Source organism: Lucilia sericata, unplaced genomic scaffold (assembly GCF_015586225.1).
Source record: "Lucilia sericata isolate MDLA Ls3-8-SP2 unplaced genomic scaffold, ASM1558622v1 Contig000036F_arrow, whole genome shotgun sequence".
Classification (NCBI taxonomy): domain Eukaryota; kingdom Metazoa; phylum Arthropoda; class Insecta; order Diptera; family Calliphoridae; genus Lucilia; species Lucilia sericata.
The window spans coordinates 1,009,585-1,027,952 of record NW_023994074.1 but is presented as its reverse complement, the minus strand read 5'-3'; the positions used below and the strand labels follow the sequence as shown (position 1 = coordinate 1,027,952).

At 26.4% G+C, this 18,368-nt stretch overlaps 2 protein-coding genes across 2 annotated transcripts in view; both read right to left on the bottom strand.

Moving 5' to 3' along the window:
• Positions 1-2,733: 2,733 nt before the first annotated feature.
• Positions 2,734-4,645, bottom strand: LOC119612726 (derlin-2). Its single transcript, XM_037968582.1, has 5 exons — positions 4,627-4,645; positions 4,307-4,501; positions 3,855-4,211; positions 3,630-3,793; positions 2,734-3,102 (listed from the first exon to the last, which is right to left on the bottom strand). Exons 2-5 carry the CDS (start codon positions 4,397-4,399, stop codon positions 2,895-2,897), a joined length of 822 nt encoding a protein of 273 aa, XP_037824510.1. The 5' UTR covers positions 4,400-4,501; positions 4,627-4,645; the 3' UTR covers positions 2,734-2,894.
• Positions 4,646-15,563: 10,918 nt separating this feature from the next.
• Positions 15,564-18,368, bottom strand: part of LOC119612736 (broad-complex core protein) — a 78,127-nt gene continuing 75,322 nt past the window's right edge. Inside the window, exon 9 of the mRNA XM_037968600.1 lies at positions 15,564-16,468. Within this exon, the coding sequence (XP_037824528.1) occupies positions 15,855-16,468 (614 nt within the window). The 3' untranslated portion in view covers positions 15,564-15,854. The remainder of the gene's footprint in view (positions 16,469-18,368) is intronic.

Here is an 18,368-nt window from a genome sequence, read left to right as displayed (position 1 = left end):
ATTTGCGTTTACAATAAGCAAATCGATTTGCTTTTTGATACAACCATCTTTTTTAACATTTTTTTTCGAATATTGGCTGAATATAACTGCATAGAAAATACTTTACATTTCATGAAAATGTTTGAATAATTTTAAAAAAAATTTTATGTTTGAACTTAACAAATGGAAAGAAATTGGTCTCGAATAAAACTTAAATTATATTTTTATGAATCCTTATGATTTAAAGATTATTTTAACAACTTTAAAATTTTTTCGAACATAACTTCGAATTTTCGAAATTAAGTTCGAAATTGGAAAATGTAAGATACAATAAGCAAATCGATTTGCTTTTTGATACAACCTTTTTGATAGAATATTGACTTAATATAACTGCATAGAAAATACTTTAAATTTCATAAAAATGTTTGAATAATTTTAAAAAATTTTTATGTTCGAACTTAACAAATGGAAAAAAAATTGGTCTCGAATAAAACTTAAATTATATTTTTATGAATCCTTATGATTTAAAGATTATTTTAACAACTTTAAAATTTTTTCGAACATAACTTCGAATTTTCGAAATTGGAAAATGTAAGATTTTAAACCTCAAATATATTTTAATAAATCCACATGATATAGAGCTTATTTTGAAAGCTTTAAAATTTTTCGAACAATAGGTCACAAAAATTTTCAAATTTAATTCAAAATTAGTTCGAAATTGAAAAATTTAAGATAAATCCAAATTATATTTTTATGAATCCTCACGATTATTATTTTAACAGCTTTAACATTTTTCGAAAATAAGTTCGAATCTTGTTTTAAAATTTTTCAAAAATAATTTCGAATCTAGTTTTAAAATTTTTCGAATATAAGTTCAAATTTTCTAGAAAAAAAAATGTAAGAATTGTCATGCTCAACGTATCATTTTAAAAGTTTTGAACTAAAATTTCGATTCGAAGTTTGAAAATGTTACAATTTGGACTCGAATAAAACTAAAATTATTTATTTTTGAAATATTATATCGAAATTGACAAATTTCTAATGTTGGACTTGTATGAGTTCAAAAATATTCAAAATAAAGTTTGAATTTAAAATATTTAAGAATTTGGTTTTAAATAAATCCAAAATTATCAGGCCTATTCTGAATAATAAAATCCTTGGGATTTTGTTCCCTCTCCTATACATAAAACCTGCAAAAGGGAATAAAATCCCGGGGAATTATAGTTCATAATTGGTCGATAATAATTTTTAACATCTTTACAAATTTTTCAAACAGTTTTGTATTCGGAAAGATTTTAAGCTCTAAATCAATAAATAGGTTTCATAAAATTCTAATGTTGTTTTTCTTTGAGTCATTCTTTATACAATTTTGGATTTCGAACTTAAAAATATCAAAAATAACTTCAAAATTTTAACGAATTTTTTACTTAAAACTAAGTTTTTATATTATACTGAATTCAAAAGAATGTCGACTCTATGATGTCTTCTAGAACTAGCCGAGTACAGGAGATATTCCAGGAATTAATTTGGAACAATTCGAGACCTATCTACGTCGTATGCGCCTGTCAGTTAATATGCTAAACAATTTTGAAAATGCAAGAAAGAAAAATGTTTCTAAATACTTGATCATAACGCAATAAGTTATGGGTAATAAGATTCGGAAAACACGAATTTGGGTCAACATTGAACAAAAAATGTATCTTAAGTTGATCTCTACAATTTTACCATTTTTAACACGATATTTTTGGAATCAACCTATACCAAACAAAATTAATTTTGAGGAAAATTTCGATGATTAGGAAACGCTAAAATTTATAGACAATTCCTCAAAATTTTCTTTCAAAATATTCTTTAACTTGTCTAAACAAACGTATAGTACTCTTATAATTTATGAATGTCCTTCTTAGTTCTTTTTTATTTAAAAATAAGTTGTGAGGTCATAGGTTAAATATTAAATAAAAATGATAATAAATAAAAAATGCATTACAGTAATGTAGTAGATATATGTACATTTAGGATGTTTATGAAATTCTAGTTAAAATATTGAATGAATTCTCGGCAAAAATAAAATCACTAAAGAAAACATAATAATTGGACTGAAATTGAAAATGTAAGCTGGTATTGTTTAAGGAATGGAAAATTTAAGTAAAGAGATATATAAATAAACATGTCTGTATATTTTGTTTATAAGCAAATTTAACAAACTAAATAATCGATATCTGCATACCAAAACTAACGGCTATTAATTAACTATAACAAATTAAATGAAACTTCAAATTTTCAGTTTATAACATGAATTTTTCTTTTTTTTTATTGAAGTCTTGTTGTTGCCATTAAATAAAAACAAATGGAAAATTTAAAATAGATTGTATGAATTAAAGAAATGTATACTAAAATATAATAATAAAATCAAGGCAAAAAGAAATAAATAAAAAAAAAGCTATTAAAAATATAAAACAAATAAATGAAGTTTTCTTTATAAATTTATTATTGTGTTTTATTTACTAAAAAAATGTATTGTTTTTTATTTTATACACAGTTTAACTTGTTTTCTTAGTGTTATATGTTTTTTTTATTAATTAAGTATAGACTTTTTCACTCAATTCCCCCAATTTTTTGTTTGTTTTTTAATGGTATATAAAAAAAAATTAAATTTATTAAATAAAATAAAACATTACCCCAAAAACTATTGATTACAAATGAACATATTTATCATTAATGGTATAAAAAAAAGAAAAATTAACAAAATTAAAATTGTTTTATATATTAGGAAATGTTTTGTGGTTTTTTGTTTGTTTTTGTTTCTTCTTTTTCTTAGAGTTTTTGTTTCTTATTTTGTACACGGCAAAACACGGCGGGTTATTTGTGTTTTATTTTATTTTCTTGTTTCAAAATTTTACTCTACTTATTAAGAATTAATTTTGTGCTGGTCTTGCCGCTCTTTGGTCATTGTTTTCTTCGGGATTTTGTTCACCATCTGCAGCTGCTGCGGCTTCATCATTATTGCCCTCGGCTGCTGGCTGCTGTTGTTCGGCTTCTTCACCACCCCAGTTAAAACCACCGGGACGATCTTCTGGAAGTGGCTGGTAATTACGATCAATGTGTTCATTAAATAGTACTTTCCTATGGATAAAGGAATGCATATTATTTGAGATTATAATGAAATAAATAAAAATAATAATATAATTAAAAACTGATTTTAAAAAATTACTAGTTTTTAACATGATTAATTTCGAGGACATATTAAAAAACGCAAAAATTTTAAATAAGGTCTATTCTAGGGTTCTATAAATCGACCTTCAAATTGTAGAACAATCAAACTTTTTGTAAACAAAAAAGTAGAACAATCGATTAATCAACTTGAACTTTTAAAAATTAAAAAAACTTTTTGCAAAAAAAAGTTTCTAAAAAGTATTGACCTATTACATTCTTTAATTGTGAGTTACAATTTGAAGAATCATCAATTCTTCTAATGCATTAAATCTTTAATTGTTATTGATTAAATTCCAAAATGAATTAGTTCCTATGAAATATTAAGGCATAAGTATTATTTTAAAAAACCCCACATGCCATCAATTTAATACAACTAGAAAATACTTCTATTACTCTTCAAATGCCATGATAATAAAGGCCATTTTAAAAATACTTACAAAAAATTCGGTGTTTTTAACATTTTATAGCCGCTTCTTTGGAATGGAAATACATCTTCTAGGAAATAATAAATGTGACCCACACCCATGCCTATAATATCTACCCATATAGTATTGCCCAATATCATGGAGCAGCATAACAGTACCCAAGGTAAGTAGGGAGCCTAAAAACAAACAAAAAACAGTCACATCTACAAATAACTTTTATAAATATACCCTACTCACCTGAAAATTCATAACACCAAAGAAATTCATGCGTACAAATGGATTCCTTCTCGACCACACATATACCAACATCAGCGTAAAGGCCTGACCCAAAAACAACAAGTTCACAAACAAACCAAAGAATGTCATAAGGGCACCACCAAACAGGAACATCATAACAAAATCAGAGCTACGACCACGGAATGAACCCTCCTCCAGCATGCGACAGTAGCGGTATGTGAAGACCATGTTGAAAAAGAAACTTATGCCCACCGAACCGAAAAACAGGAACGTAGTGGCCAAACGCCATAATTGCAATTTACGTATAATCAAGATGGGATTAAAGTACAATTGTAGGGGGGAAACTAAATCCAAATGCTAAAAATAAACAAAAAGTGCATTTATTGAACAAAAACAAATACAAGTGGATGACGTGTACATAATGACCCAAAGATTTATCTACTACTACTAACCACTGCCAATGTTGTGATAACACATGCCGTCGTATAGAAACGTGTTACTGGTGGTATTTCAAGATAAAATTGTCTTATTGATTGCAGCGCCATGGCGCACTTTGTGTGTGAGTTGTATTATAGACAGGATACCTGCAAAAGCCGCTAAAAATTTGTTACAAATTCTATGTTGAAACAGTTTGTCCACAAGCACTGCTAAAAGATTAATAATTTAAGACTTTATTTTGCAATAGAATATTGCCACAACTTTTGCAATAGAGTTTTATTAAAACAATTTACTAGAATGCAACTTTTCCTAAGCTGCACATATAAATATTTACAAAAATCTTAGGCCACCAAGTATTTCTGCTTCTGCCGCACAAAATTTTATTCCAAACAGCTGTTTGACACCAATTGGTAATGAGACAACTCTGTTTTAAACAAAAAGTAGCCACTATTTACTCCCATAATAGGGAAATTAGCCGTTAGAGAAAAATATTCAAACTAAAAGTCATTTTAAAGCAGTTTAACAATTATTTAAGTGGCTAATTCTTAAGTGTATAGCTTAATTATAACTTAAACTATCGATTACTGTTTAAAATTATTTAAAAACTAGTGTTTTTTAACATTTCAAAATAAGGCAAATTTCTTCTTCGAATTCCAAAGTCCGGCAACTCCTAATTGTTGTCACTAGCTTAGTACCAGTGACAGTTTAGTTCCCGCGTTCGCTTTATTAAAAATTTTACGTGAAAAATATTACAGTGCAATTAATTTACAAATAATTCCATAAATAATTAATCAACAATTAATTAAATTACTTCAAAATGTTCATTAAAGTGCGTATTATTCGGGTAATATGAAGTTTTGTTGGGACGTTATGAATTTCTATTAGAAAAATGTGTGCAAATGTAAGTGAGTCTCATTAAGTTCATTTTTTCTTATAAGAAACTGCAAGTAATAAGAACAAGCAAGAAAGATGTCGGTTATGTACAAATACAACTAAAGGGAAAGAAACACTTGTCGCGTTATTTGTGCTGGACGTCAACGGATGGACAATGGAGGAAATAAAATTTTGTCTTGTAGTTAATGTTGTTGTTTGTAATAGAATAGGAATATGTATAGTTAATGGTGTATGGTTGTATGTATGTTTGTGTGTCGGTATGTATGGAAATGCGGTTTTAGCGTAAATGTGATTTGTTGTTGTTGGTAGCTATGTTGGTAGATATGCATTTCTGCAGGCATTAGGTTTTGTTGTTGGTACTTTGGTGCACTTAGTGAAAGTTTGAGAAAAAAGTTGCAAATATTTGTTAGTATATATGTAAATATGTACATATGTATGTATGTACATATAAAGATGCGAATATAAGAATTTTGTGTTAAATGTTTTTTTTTTTGTAAATGTGTCCGAGTCGATCATCCTAGTAAGGATCGACTCGGGTTTTCAACCGGTTTTAAAGCCGCATTTTTCTAATAGAGACTTAATCATATTATGAAAGGCCTATTTTTGAGTAAATCATTTTAAATCGCATTTCTAACTGGAAAACAATGGGAGTGAAACTATAAAATAGCCTTAAATTTTACAGAAATGTCTCTCCATTTTCTTAATATTTTATACATTAAGGAGTTTATGTAAATCTACTATTAGACTATTACTATTAGACTATTAGATCTAATTTTATACTAATCTTTGAAAATGTTAAAAAATAGTTCGGACCATGTTAAAAAAAAAAAAAAATAAAAATAAAAGCGTTTCTTTTATAACGAGCACTTTTTTCAAATGTCAACAATATATTTGAAAACCGGTTTTCGGAAAATGTCGAATAATCGATCACCTTAGTATTTAAGTTTTGCAAGAGAAAAGAAACTTCAATCTAAACATTTAAAAAGAGAAACACGTTTAAGGGTTAATTTCGACTTTTCCGATGTTCTCATAAAGATAAGTGTCTTCATTATATATTTTTTCTAAATTTTATTTAAATCGGTTGAAAACCGAAAAATATTTCGCTAGGGTTTCAAGAATATAATCGAATAATCGATCACCTTAGTATTTAAATTTTGCAAGAGAAAAGAAACTTCAATCTAAACATTTAAAAAGAGAAACACGTTTAAGGGTTAATTTCGATTTTTTCGATGTCTTCATAAAGATAAGTGTCTTCATTATATATTTTTTCTAAATTTTATTTAAATCGGTTGAAAATCGGATAATATTTCGCTAGGGTTTCAAGAATATATCCCACCTTCATAGTTTATGAGTTAACATTATTCGCCTTTACCAAAACTTTAAAAAGATTTTATATAAAATGCATAACAGTAGGCAATTTAAGTTAATTTTCATAAATATTACCAAAAAAAAAATTTTCTTCGAAATCTTCAAAATTCAAATCTCAGGTATCGCTAATCTGTAGGAGATATCGATCTAATTTCTTTACTATTTTATTCGCTATTTTATTACCCATAAATTACATATGTAGATATTTTTCAAAATTTTAAAATTTGCTTAACAAATTATTTAAATTGGAGTTTTGAAACTGCTCTCTAAAGGTTTTATCATAATAACTATAACCTAAATTAAGGCTTACGTTATCTAATGAAGATAAATACATCATATTTTACAAAATATGTTAATATGTTTTCGGTGTAATAACTTTTACTACTTTTATATCTTATTGAAACGATAATTGAATATATATTCCAATTTTTTGCTGCTAAAATCCAAAAGGATAAATTTCTTACCAAAATTTTTGTTAAAATCGTTTTCCTATTATTTAAAAAGTTTTTTTTTTCATCGTTGGCTTGTGTTATTAGAGATACAATTTCCGTTTCCCATCTTTTTTTTTTTAGATAAATATTCGTTAAGCTGCTAAAAAGCTTTCCATTAAAAGGCTTTTCGTTTAAAAGTTCATTATATTCAAAAGCTTTTGCTTTATTTTAGCTTATGTACATATTATGATTCCAATAAGAAAAGTAAGAAGGTTGCCTTATTAGTTGAAGATGACTGCAGAAAATGACAGCATTGCCATTTATTTAGTTTACAGGGGAAATTGTAACGCCATTTAAGTTTAAATCTTTAGATAGGTTTTTGTCAATTAAAATACATTCATAACAAATTTTGTAGCCATTTCAACATTCAAATTTTAGTTAGATATTCAGGCCTTAATTTGCACACAAGGGCCTAAATAAATGAAAAACGCCCAATAAATCATAATTAGTATTAACGGTCGATCTGTAATGTCGGTTATAATTATAGTTTTTAATTCGTTAACGGTTCGAAATATGTATGGTTTTTATCTAAAATTAAATGTATAAAGTTTGTATGTCAGTGTGTTTAAATTAGAAATGTCGATAATGTCGGTTTTAATGCGACTTTGTTTTCTAATGAAATAAATCTAAAATTAAATTTCTCTATTAAAAAAAATATAAAATATAAAAAAGTAAAAAAATAAGCATTTTTTTTAATAAAGTTCTTAAAAAAGTCAAGTTCGTAATAAAATAAAAAATTGAAAAAATATAATAAAAAAAAGCTTTTAATTCAAGAAAAGTGGTAAAGTCAATAAAAAATATAATAAAGTCCATTTTTATAAATAAAATGGTCCATAAGTGTTTTGATAATATGAAAATGTATGTATACAATATATAAAAATTCTTCAAAAAATCATAAAATTAAAAATACATACATATTTTTAAATAAAAAAAAATCTCGAAAGCTCTTCAATTACAATTACAAAAAGGGGAATACATATTATTAAAAGTATTGCAGTTTTTAAACAAGGTAAGTACAGAAACTCTTTTAAATTTTAATATTATATACAGTCGCTGACTGATTAATCAAGACAGAGCCTAGAAATCGTATCAAGTGACCCAACTTTTAAAATCGATGTCTTCCGATTTGGATGAAATTTGCACAAACGTTAGTACTATGGGCAGATGCAAATTTTCAACTCTATCGGTCAAGAACTGCCGGAGGTCTAAGTTGGACATTTTGGTCATACAGAGTTTTTTCAAATGAGTGTAACTTTTCACTTATTGGTCCTAGCAAAAATTGTCCAAAGGAGTTCAGATAGCAATTTCTTCATTCTTTACAAAATTTTTTATTATTTTTAATTTTTTTTAAATGGGCCTTTTTTTCTTTTTGTTCAAAAGAATATCCAATAGTACTAACCTTGACGCAAATTTCATCAAAATCTATTTTTTGAGTTGGGTCACTTGAAATGAAATTCCTCATATGTATTTTAAGTTACTTAGATCCACTAACGAGGTATTCTTGGAAATTCGAATTTTTAGGTGGTAAAATAGGATAAATTCGGTAACCTCATATCTCCTAAAGTAAAACAGATACAACGAAAATTTTACACTTATCGCAATTCGGATTATTGTAGAAGTAAACGGGTAAAAATTGTATTTTGGAACTTTTTTTTGCCTTCAATATTATTTTATATCTGTGAACGTAGATGTTAAATTGATATCGCCTTTGTAGCTTATTGCAAAATAGAAAATATTTAAAACGTACTTTTTGTACAAATGAAAAGTATTTTTCACAAGAGGGAAGTTTTTGGTACTTTTTTGTTTTTAACGGGTATTTTAAAAAATAAATATGGGCTTATCCGTATAAATTTTGTTATAGCGATTAACTTTGACATTTAAGTTAGTTATGCAGAATTTCATTGTGAAACTAGTGTCTACAGTGAATATTCAACTTCAAGTCAAGGCGAAATATTGGAACGATTTTAACCATTTTCAAAAGTCCTTGGGCCAAAGAAAAGCATTTGTCAAAATTTCATTAAATTGTCTTAAAAATTACGACCTGTAACATGCGCATAAGGTTTACATGTACACACAGACGGACATAGCTTAATCGACTAAGTGAAGAACCGATGGGTATACTTTAAGGTGGGTATAGGGACCAATATTTGTTGGTATTACAAACGTCAGCTCAAACCCATAATATTATTCCTACTACAGTGGTGTATGTTATAATAAAAAATACAATGTGGCCTCCGGTAGGTTAGTGGTTAGTGTTCTAGGTAGACCGGAGGTGGTGGTTTCGATTCCTACCAGAGGCCTAGGTGTATTTCTTCGGATTTGATGTACATATATACATCCTCCTTTCAAACTAACTAACTAACTAGTCTGACAATCCACAATAGGCAACTTTTTTGTAATCTGAATCACACATAAAAGCTCATAAGGTGGCGTAACTTAATGTCCATGAACGTTAAAAAAAACTTAATTTTGGGAAACCGGTATGCGAGTTTTTATTCCCTGCCTCCTGCAGAAGGCCCGGTTGTACAGAACACATTTTAAGACAGTCCAAAATGCAACATAAACCGATGTTTCAAAAATATATCGTAAAAAAGAGCGCCTATTAATGAAAACCTTATCTAATATTTTATCGCATTTTTTTATTAAAGATGTCACTGGATAAAAGACACTATGACACTTGTCTCAGATTGCTACCTCTTAGAACATTGCCCTTAAGTTAATAGGTTTCTACTACTAGTTTGTACCAGATCTATCCTTCTAGAGGTACTATTTATTCTTTTCTTCCTTAAGCTCTAAAGAATTACATGGTTTTCAATACCACTATCAGATCAAATAAAACACATAGAAATATTTTAAATTTTTTTAAAGATTTTTTTGTTTTATTTTTCATTTTCTGTATACATGCAATTGATTTATAATTATTCAAAAATTATTTTTCATTTTGCCTGTATTTACTCTAAAGAAGAGTTTAAATACATACCATATAACTATCATTATTTAAACGTCACACTTCAATTAATCTTCTTGCTTCATTTTTAAATATATATTTCTGTTTTTATTATTTTTATTTCTTGTGGGTTTTTCATTAAAATATAACATTTACATTATAGAATAATTAATTAATTCAATCGTATGTGTTTTTTTTTTGTTTCATCATTTATATCTTGGTAAACTTATTTAAAACATTAAAACTATTTTTTTTTATTTTTAATTTTATTTTTTTTTATATAATTTTTTCAATTTTATATATAAATTCGGACTTTTGTCAATAAATGATTTTTTTGTTTTTCAAATATTTTTCAATACTTTAAAGGAGCAGTGATTTTTTTTATTAAATTGTATGTATGTATTTGTATTGTATAAGTTTTGTGTGTTGCTAGAGTAGAGTTTAAAGACAGTATGTAAAAGAATTGTTTCTATTTCTGCTGGTTTTTTAAGTGTCAAATGTTAAAACAAATATTTAGTTTTGGCCTAGAGAGTGAATTATTTAGTAAAAAAAGTGAGAGAGTTTAGAGAAATTTCAAAAAATTATTTACCAAAATTTTTTTTGAAATTAATTTTTTTTTATCCAAGTTTTCTTGTGTTTTTTTTTGTTGTTTATAATTAATTTTGCTTTGTTTTATTATATTTACTATTAATATATCATTTATAATAATAAAAATTTAAATTTTGTTTTAAATCACAGATTTTGGTTTAAAAAATGTCAAAATAAAAAAGACGTAGTACGACTAAGAGTTTAAGTTTAAAAAAAATTTCGTAATTTTGACTAAAGAGTTTCATTATTATTATTTTTTTTTAAATTTAATTACCTAAAATTGTTTTGTTTTTTTTTTTTTAATTTTTTGTTTTGTTTTTATTAATATTGAGGTTATTTTGTTTCATAATTTCCTTGATATGCGTTGCATTTTTTTGTTTTTAAATTTTAAAAAAAATTTTGAGATTTGTTTTAACATATTAGTTTGAATTTTTATTTATTTAATATTTTATTTGCAATAACAACAATAATACATACAGATCTTTATAGATTTTGAAACAAAGTCCATGTTAAAAAAAAAAAAATATTGTTAAACAAAAAAATTTGTTTAAAAAATCTTTAAATTTAAGATTTTTATTATTAATTTTTTTGTTTATCATATTCAGGGTTTTTATTTTATACAAATTATTATTAAGAATTTAAAGAAAAGTTTTCTTTTTGTTTTTTTAATTAAAAAGAGAGTTTTACAATAGAGATAATTTGTTTTGTCACAAAGTGAAAACTTTTCTTTTAAAGATTTTAAGTTTATTTTTTACATTTTAATTTATAAGTTTTACATTATTAAACTACACAAGTTTCTTGGAAATTGTAATATGTATGTTTTTAGAGTTTTTAAGAAAAAAAAAAAAAAAAAGATTTTAATATTATTTAAGCTGTTTTTTTTATAATTAATATTTCATTTTTTTTAATTTAATATTTTAACAACCTGAGGTGTTACCATGGTCCTTTTTTTTGTAAATATTTCTTTATTATTTTCTATATATTTAGAAAAAATAAACTGTAAAATTGGCACTGGTTTCAAAGGGGGGCCTGATGGTATTGCTGGGCTATGGCTGGTTTTCATTATCAACAAAACAAATCCAAACTTTTTTTTAAACAATTTTAATTATTTTATTTTCCAAAACAAAAATTTTGACAAAAAATATTTTTTAAAAATTATATAAAAAAATATATATAAAAATAGATAACAGCCAAACATAAATTTAGATTAAAGTTTTACAAAAAAAAAATATTGGATATTTGAAAATAAAGATCACAGTTTGTAGGCATTTTTTTCTTTCAAAATTTGAGCTTTTCGAAATTTTTACCATAAAATTACAAAAAAAAACCTAAAGAACTAATAAAAAAAATAAAAGAGACCATCTTATAAAACTAAAAGCTACGAGGTATTTCAAATTATAATATTTAAGTTACAAACTAAACTTAAAGTTAAAAAAAAAAACTTATAAAATAATTGCAGAAAGAAAGAAACAATTTTCTTATTAAAATTTTAATTAATTTTTAATGATAAACGCCCGCAGTTAAAAAAAACATGAGATGCATATTGATTTTCTTTAAATATTTTGTTTTTACTTTTTGGATGAGGTAACACTTTAAGTATACAATCAGTGACATAAAAACCGCTTAAGGGCTCTTCAGACGATCACACTTTACATAAAGTCTAATGGAAAAGTCAAATGAAATTCCATAAGTATGAAAAAAAGAGTATATAAGTCGTATGATTTATATTTTATGTGTTTACACGATTGTTATAAAATAATAACAAAGTAAGATGGAAACAGCTGTTTAACTTTTTTTGTAGGTGTTTACATAAAAATACATCCCTGATCAAAAAATGAAGAGAGCCATACACATAGGGAAAAAGAAATATACACGCCTGGTACCAAATTGACACCAAAAAGTTTATAATTTTTCAATAACATCCGTTGCCAAAGTGTACACATACGTACGACAACACTATGTACAACGTTGGGTTGTCAACATTGCAACAATAAGCTGTCGAAATCTAAATTTTAAACCCATCTGTTGTCTAAATGTTTCAAACGTGGTATGCTCACTATAGGCAACGGATTGTTTGTCACTAGTGAGCTTATCACGTTTGTTAACATTTAAACAACGGATGTGTATAAAATTTAGACTTCGATAACGAATTGTTACAATGTTGTCAATATATGTGTTGTCGTACGTATGTATACAACTTTGACAACGGATGGTATTGAAAAATGATAAACAGTTTGGTGTCAATTTGGTAACAGCCGGGTATATTTCTTTTTCCCTCTGTGTACGATTGTCAAATTTTCCATTCGTATTTTCTCTCAACGTATGATGGTTTCATTACAATTTCATTGTTATGAATAATCTGTAAGCCCAAAAATAGGCCAAAAATTTATTACAATTTCATTACATATTGCGTTTAGACGATCCCATATCCGGTCTCTTTTACACCAAATTTTGACAGATCTTATTTGTGTGCTTGTTTAGGGAGTTTTAAAACAGCGATTAATTGTTATTAAAAGGTTATTTCTTTAATCAAGAAAGAGTTTTTATTCGGCGTTTTTTACATTATATACCCTGATTACCGTTATATTACAAACGGAATGACAAACTTATATGCAAAAGAAGGCTTTAATAAAAGTATTATAACTGTCACATTTCTATCATTTAATCCCTTGTTAAGATAAATTTGAACTTTGTTTCGGCAGAGTTGTACTTTCTATATAGTCTGTGAAAGTTCAACGATTTGTGAAAGAACGAAAGAAGTGAATTGTGAGATACTTTATTTGGGAAATATTAAACCATAAAGATCCTATAGGATGACCCTAGGACAAGAAACCTTCTTAAAATGAGCAAGTCTGAGGTTATGGGTACAGCTATACAAAATTGGACGTGGGAATTTAGACGAATGTTGAGCCTTTAGAGAGGACAGTCAAACTCTGAAGCACTTTCAATGCCATTGACAGGTTTTCGTTCAAATATCTAAGGGAGTGATATTATTCCGGATATAACATCGCACATAAACACTGATTGACATCTAGGAAACTGAATTTCTGAACATTCAGTGAGTACTAATTCCATGAAAAAGAGCGCACAACAGGCCCGCCAGTGGCCTAGGTGTATTTCTTTGATTGAAAAATATTTAAAATATTTGAAAAAAGTCAAGGGATGTTTTGAAGATTTCTATTAAGAAAACTAGAAATATTCTTTTAAGAAAACTAGAAGCATTAAAAATTTAATCTAAGGCTTGTTTTTATGTCACTGCGTGTATACTTTATCTAAATGTATGAAATGGCACACAATTTTCCAATAGGTTTTTTTCTTTCAACTAGAATTCTTAGTAAAATTTTACAAAAAAAAAGATTACTAATCATAAAACACTGATTTAGATGGTTAAATAAAGGAGGGAAATTATTAATTATACTTATAAAATTTTTTACTTGCAGTTTTTTTTTTTTTCGATAAAACTACGATATAGATGGCGGTATCGTCGTTTTGCGTGTTTTTTTCATTAATTATTTTTTTTATATCATATAAAATAAACTTATTTTGTATTACTTTAAAGAGGTTGTTAATTGTTATATAAATATGTAAGGTTTTGTTGTTGTTGTATATAATATTTATATATTATTATTTAGTATATAAATTGAAAAATTCCTGAGACATTTTACAGATATGTGCAAAAAATTTGTGTTTTTTTTCTTACTAAAAAATTAAAATTAAAAAAGTTTTTCTTTTTTTTTTTAGCTGATTTTGTTATTAATAAAATTTTGAGCTTTTGTTTTACTTAAATACCTGAATTTGTTGATTTTTTTTTCTTTAAAAAAAATCTATAAAATGTTAAATATTTCTTTTTATTAAGTTTTAGTTTCAGTGATTTTTTTTATTTTTGTTTATTTACATTTTTGTTTAAAAAAAAAATGTTTTAAGTTTTTCTTTACAAAATTGTAAATTTTCAAAATGTTTTAGTTTCGCTCTTGTATATCTTTTTGTGTGTGCTTGTTGTTGTTGTTGTGTGTTTTTATTCATGACATTTGTACTTCACTGGTGAAAAATCACTGAGGTTTTGTTTTTTGTATTTTTAAAAAAATATTTTTTTTTTTAATTTTCATAAGTTTGCTTTTAGAAGTATATTTTTTTTTGCTTAAAATGTTTTTGTAAATATTTCCCTGATGTTTATATTTATACTTGTTGTTGTTTTGTTGGTTTTGTGTCTTAAAATTAAGTAATAATTTCATTAAATGTTAAATTATTTTGTTTTTGTTTAAATTTAATTTCGAAACCTTTAAGTTCGAATATTTGTTGTTGTTTTATTTTCAACTATATTATTATAATTAATATTATGTTTTTTTCTTTAAAGTTGGAATATGATCTTTTAGAGAATTTTTAATTTTTTAAAAAATTTTGCTTTTGTTTAAGGAAATCAAAAATTAACAAATTATTTAATAGCGCAAACAATTATTTTAATTGAAAAAAATTAATTGCTAAAGCAAAATTGGTAAAAAGGTTAAACTAAATTTCATTTAAACAGCATTAGTTGTGTAATTAATCTGGTTGTTTAATTTAAATTAAAAAAAAAATTGCGTATACGCTGTGATATGTATAACGGAAGAAAGAAAGATCTTTAAACCTATTACTTTAAAATGCTGTTTATTATGTTTTTAGTCAAACCCTTTTACCTTTTTTGTCAACATAAATTTTACACCAAAAAAAGTCCTTCATTCTCTTCCTTTTTTTTTAAACAGCCCTTAAGTCAGGACTTGGCTTAAAACTTAAAAATTTAACTTATTATTAAAATTATTTAGATATTGAGTTTAAAAATTATTATTTAAGCAAAGTTATAATATTGTAACTTAAATATACATAAATAGTTATATTAAGATAAATCAAATAAATCTAATGTTTACAAAAAAATACCTTAAGAAATAGAAAAAAAACCTTTTCATAACTTAAATCGTATATATACAAAACTGAAGAGGTTTTTCTTAGCAAAAAAAAAAAAAAAAATAGAGCAAAATTAATCAATCAAACTAGCGAATGATAACAAAGTTATAGATGTTCTGAATGCAGTTTCTTCAGCTATATGTGTTTTGTATCATCTTCAAATATTGCACGGACAACAAAAGTGTACCAGAGTTACATACATACATATATATGGTGGGGGATTTCATTTGATGTTTAAAAAATTGACATTATTAGTGATTTCAACTCTGGCTTGAGCTTGTTTATTTGCTGTTTTGTTGTGGTAATTCTCTAAAAAATTGCATTCCATAATAAATCCTATTGGATGCCTGGTGGTGGTTGACCCAACTCACTGCTGAAGTCGAATAAAGCAGTTCTTTGATGCGTCATAGCATGATGATGATGATGGTGGTGATGATGTGGAGGTACTAAAACATTTTTCATTGAAGTTTTCAACAGCCTTTTCAGCATGCCACTGGAACCCCGATGCTGTAGACTCTTGTGGGTGGTCAAGGAGTTTTTGGTGCGGTAACGTCTATTGCAAAATTCACACACATACAATGTATCCGACTGTTCGTGTTTGTCCTGAAAGTGTCGCTTCAACGAATAATAGCAGGAGAAGGTTCTTCGGCAGTAGGGACACTCTTGGGGTTCATTAATACCGCCACTGGTGGGTGGTGGCATACGTAAAGGCATTTGCGGGGTATTGTTGTTGGGCGGTGTTATACCAGAGGCTCCTCCACTGCCGGGTCTAGGCGGTGAGGTGTGTATGTTAAAAGGGCCGGCTCCATTATTTAAGCTTGAATTGTTATTATTGCACATCATCGAACCCAGCGATGAATTTGGTGAAGTCATGGCTGTGGGTGGTGATGGTGGTGCTGAGGTAGAACTGGTCGGTGAAGAGGTATTAGAGCGCATTGAATTATGTGGTCCTATTTAGTTTTGGGTAGAGAGAGATAAATAAAAATTATATATTAGTTCTTGTATTTCATGGCAGTTGTTAGAGAGAGAGTAAACTCAAAAGTAAAAAAATAGTGCTGGTTGAAAGTGAAAAATGAAAAAATTAAATGAATAAAGAATGAAAAAAGTTATGGAAAGTATAGTTCATAGTTTTACTTTGAGGGAAAAAAGCTCTAGGGATTATTAACATAAATTTTAGGTTTTTTTAGTTGTTGTTGCAGAAAAAAAATCCTAAGAGCTTTTTTTCTTTAACTATTACTATGATAGAACTAAGCGTTTTTTATTTTTTTTTTTTTGTTTTTTTGTTTTTGTTTTATAAACAGAGTTGGTTTTTTTATTTATTGTTAATTAAGTTATGTAGTATAAATATATAAGTAAAAAAATGTTTTTAAATAGCTGATAAATTTTGTTTTTGTTTTAATTTAAATACATGATTCAAACGCGTCTAAAAATTGTTGTTTGTAGAATAAAATAGTAGTTGTTTTAAGAAGAGAAACAAATTCAAAGAAAGTTGTTTGGTTTTTGTTTTTGTATTGGTTCTAAAGCGATAGTAAAAATCTACAAATGTTGTTTTAAATTTTTTTTTTATAACTTTTTATTTTTAGTTAAACTACCAAATTTTAAAAAGTATTTATTCTTAAACATGCAGAATAAATACTTTATATTGGTGTTTGTTTTTTTGGGGGGTATTTTTATACACATTGTTTTCATATAAATATATATATTTCCAACTTATAATATTAATTATATACAACTAAAAATAAAAAAAAATTCATGCTTAAATACACTATTAAAATATATATACACCATGCACCTTATTTGAATGATTTTTCTTTTTTAAATATATACAAAAAGCCACAAAAGCATTAGACATGCAAAAAATAAAAGCACAAATAATAATGTTTTTAAAATAAAAAAAAAAGCTTTAAATAAATAAAAAAAAATGTTGAATGAAATAAAAACTTACCAAAATAAAATCAAACTAAATTATAATGAATTAAACTTACAGTTTGAATGAAGAATTAACTAGAATAATAAATTCTTTTGTTTTCGGAAATCAAAAGTGAAAAATAATAATGAAAACGAACGCTTGAACTTTAAAAGTGAGTTTGATTTAAAGCTCGCTTTTTTTTTTTTTTTTGGTATTGTTGTTTAGAATGAGAGATAGAGTGAGAGTAAAAAAGAGTTTTAGAGAGATAGAAAGAGAGCAGTATAAGAGCAGCTAACCTTGATAATTTAATAGGAAAAATTAATGACAAATTAACATTAATGAGAGTTATGAAACAAATTTTTCATTTGAGCAATTCAAGGCAGTTGTTGTAAGGATAAATATGTAGAGATTTTAATAAATTTAGAGCAGTGATAAGCAAAGAGCTCTCTTAAGAGCTTTTTGCACACTTGAATTCATACGTAGGTATGCTCACGTATGTATAAAATACCAGCAAAACTTGTTTGAGAGCTAATTATTTACTCTCTGAGCATCATTGATTTAGAGCGACTTAAAATCTAAGGCCTACATCGGCCGAGAGAAAAAAATAAGTTCTCTTACTGGTTTTTATCGTTTTTTATACATGTGTAAGCATACATGCGTACATGAAATTAAGAGTGTAAGAAAGCTCTTAACAAAGCTCTTTGTCGATCTAAGGTTATTGGATCTCTTTCTTGGATCATAGCAGCAATAAGCAAAGAGCATTCTTGAACTCTTGCATTCACAAGTTTGTACGAAATGCAAAAAACAAGCGAAACTAGTTTTTTTGTTTGTTTTCTAAGTACTTGCTCTCCCTGCCCATCTCTGGTTTAGAGCAAAGATGGGAGAGAGTAATCAGATAGTTTTCTGACTAGGTTTGTTTGTTTTTTAAATGTGTGCGAGCA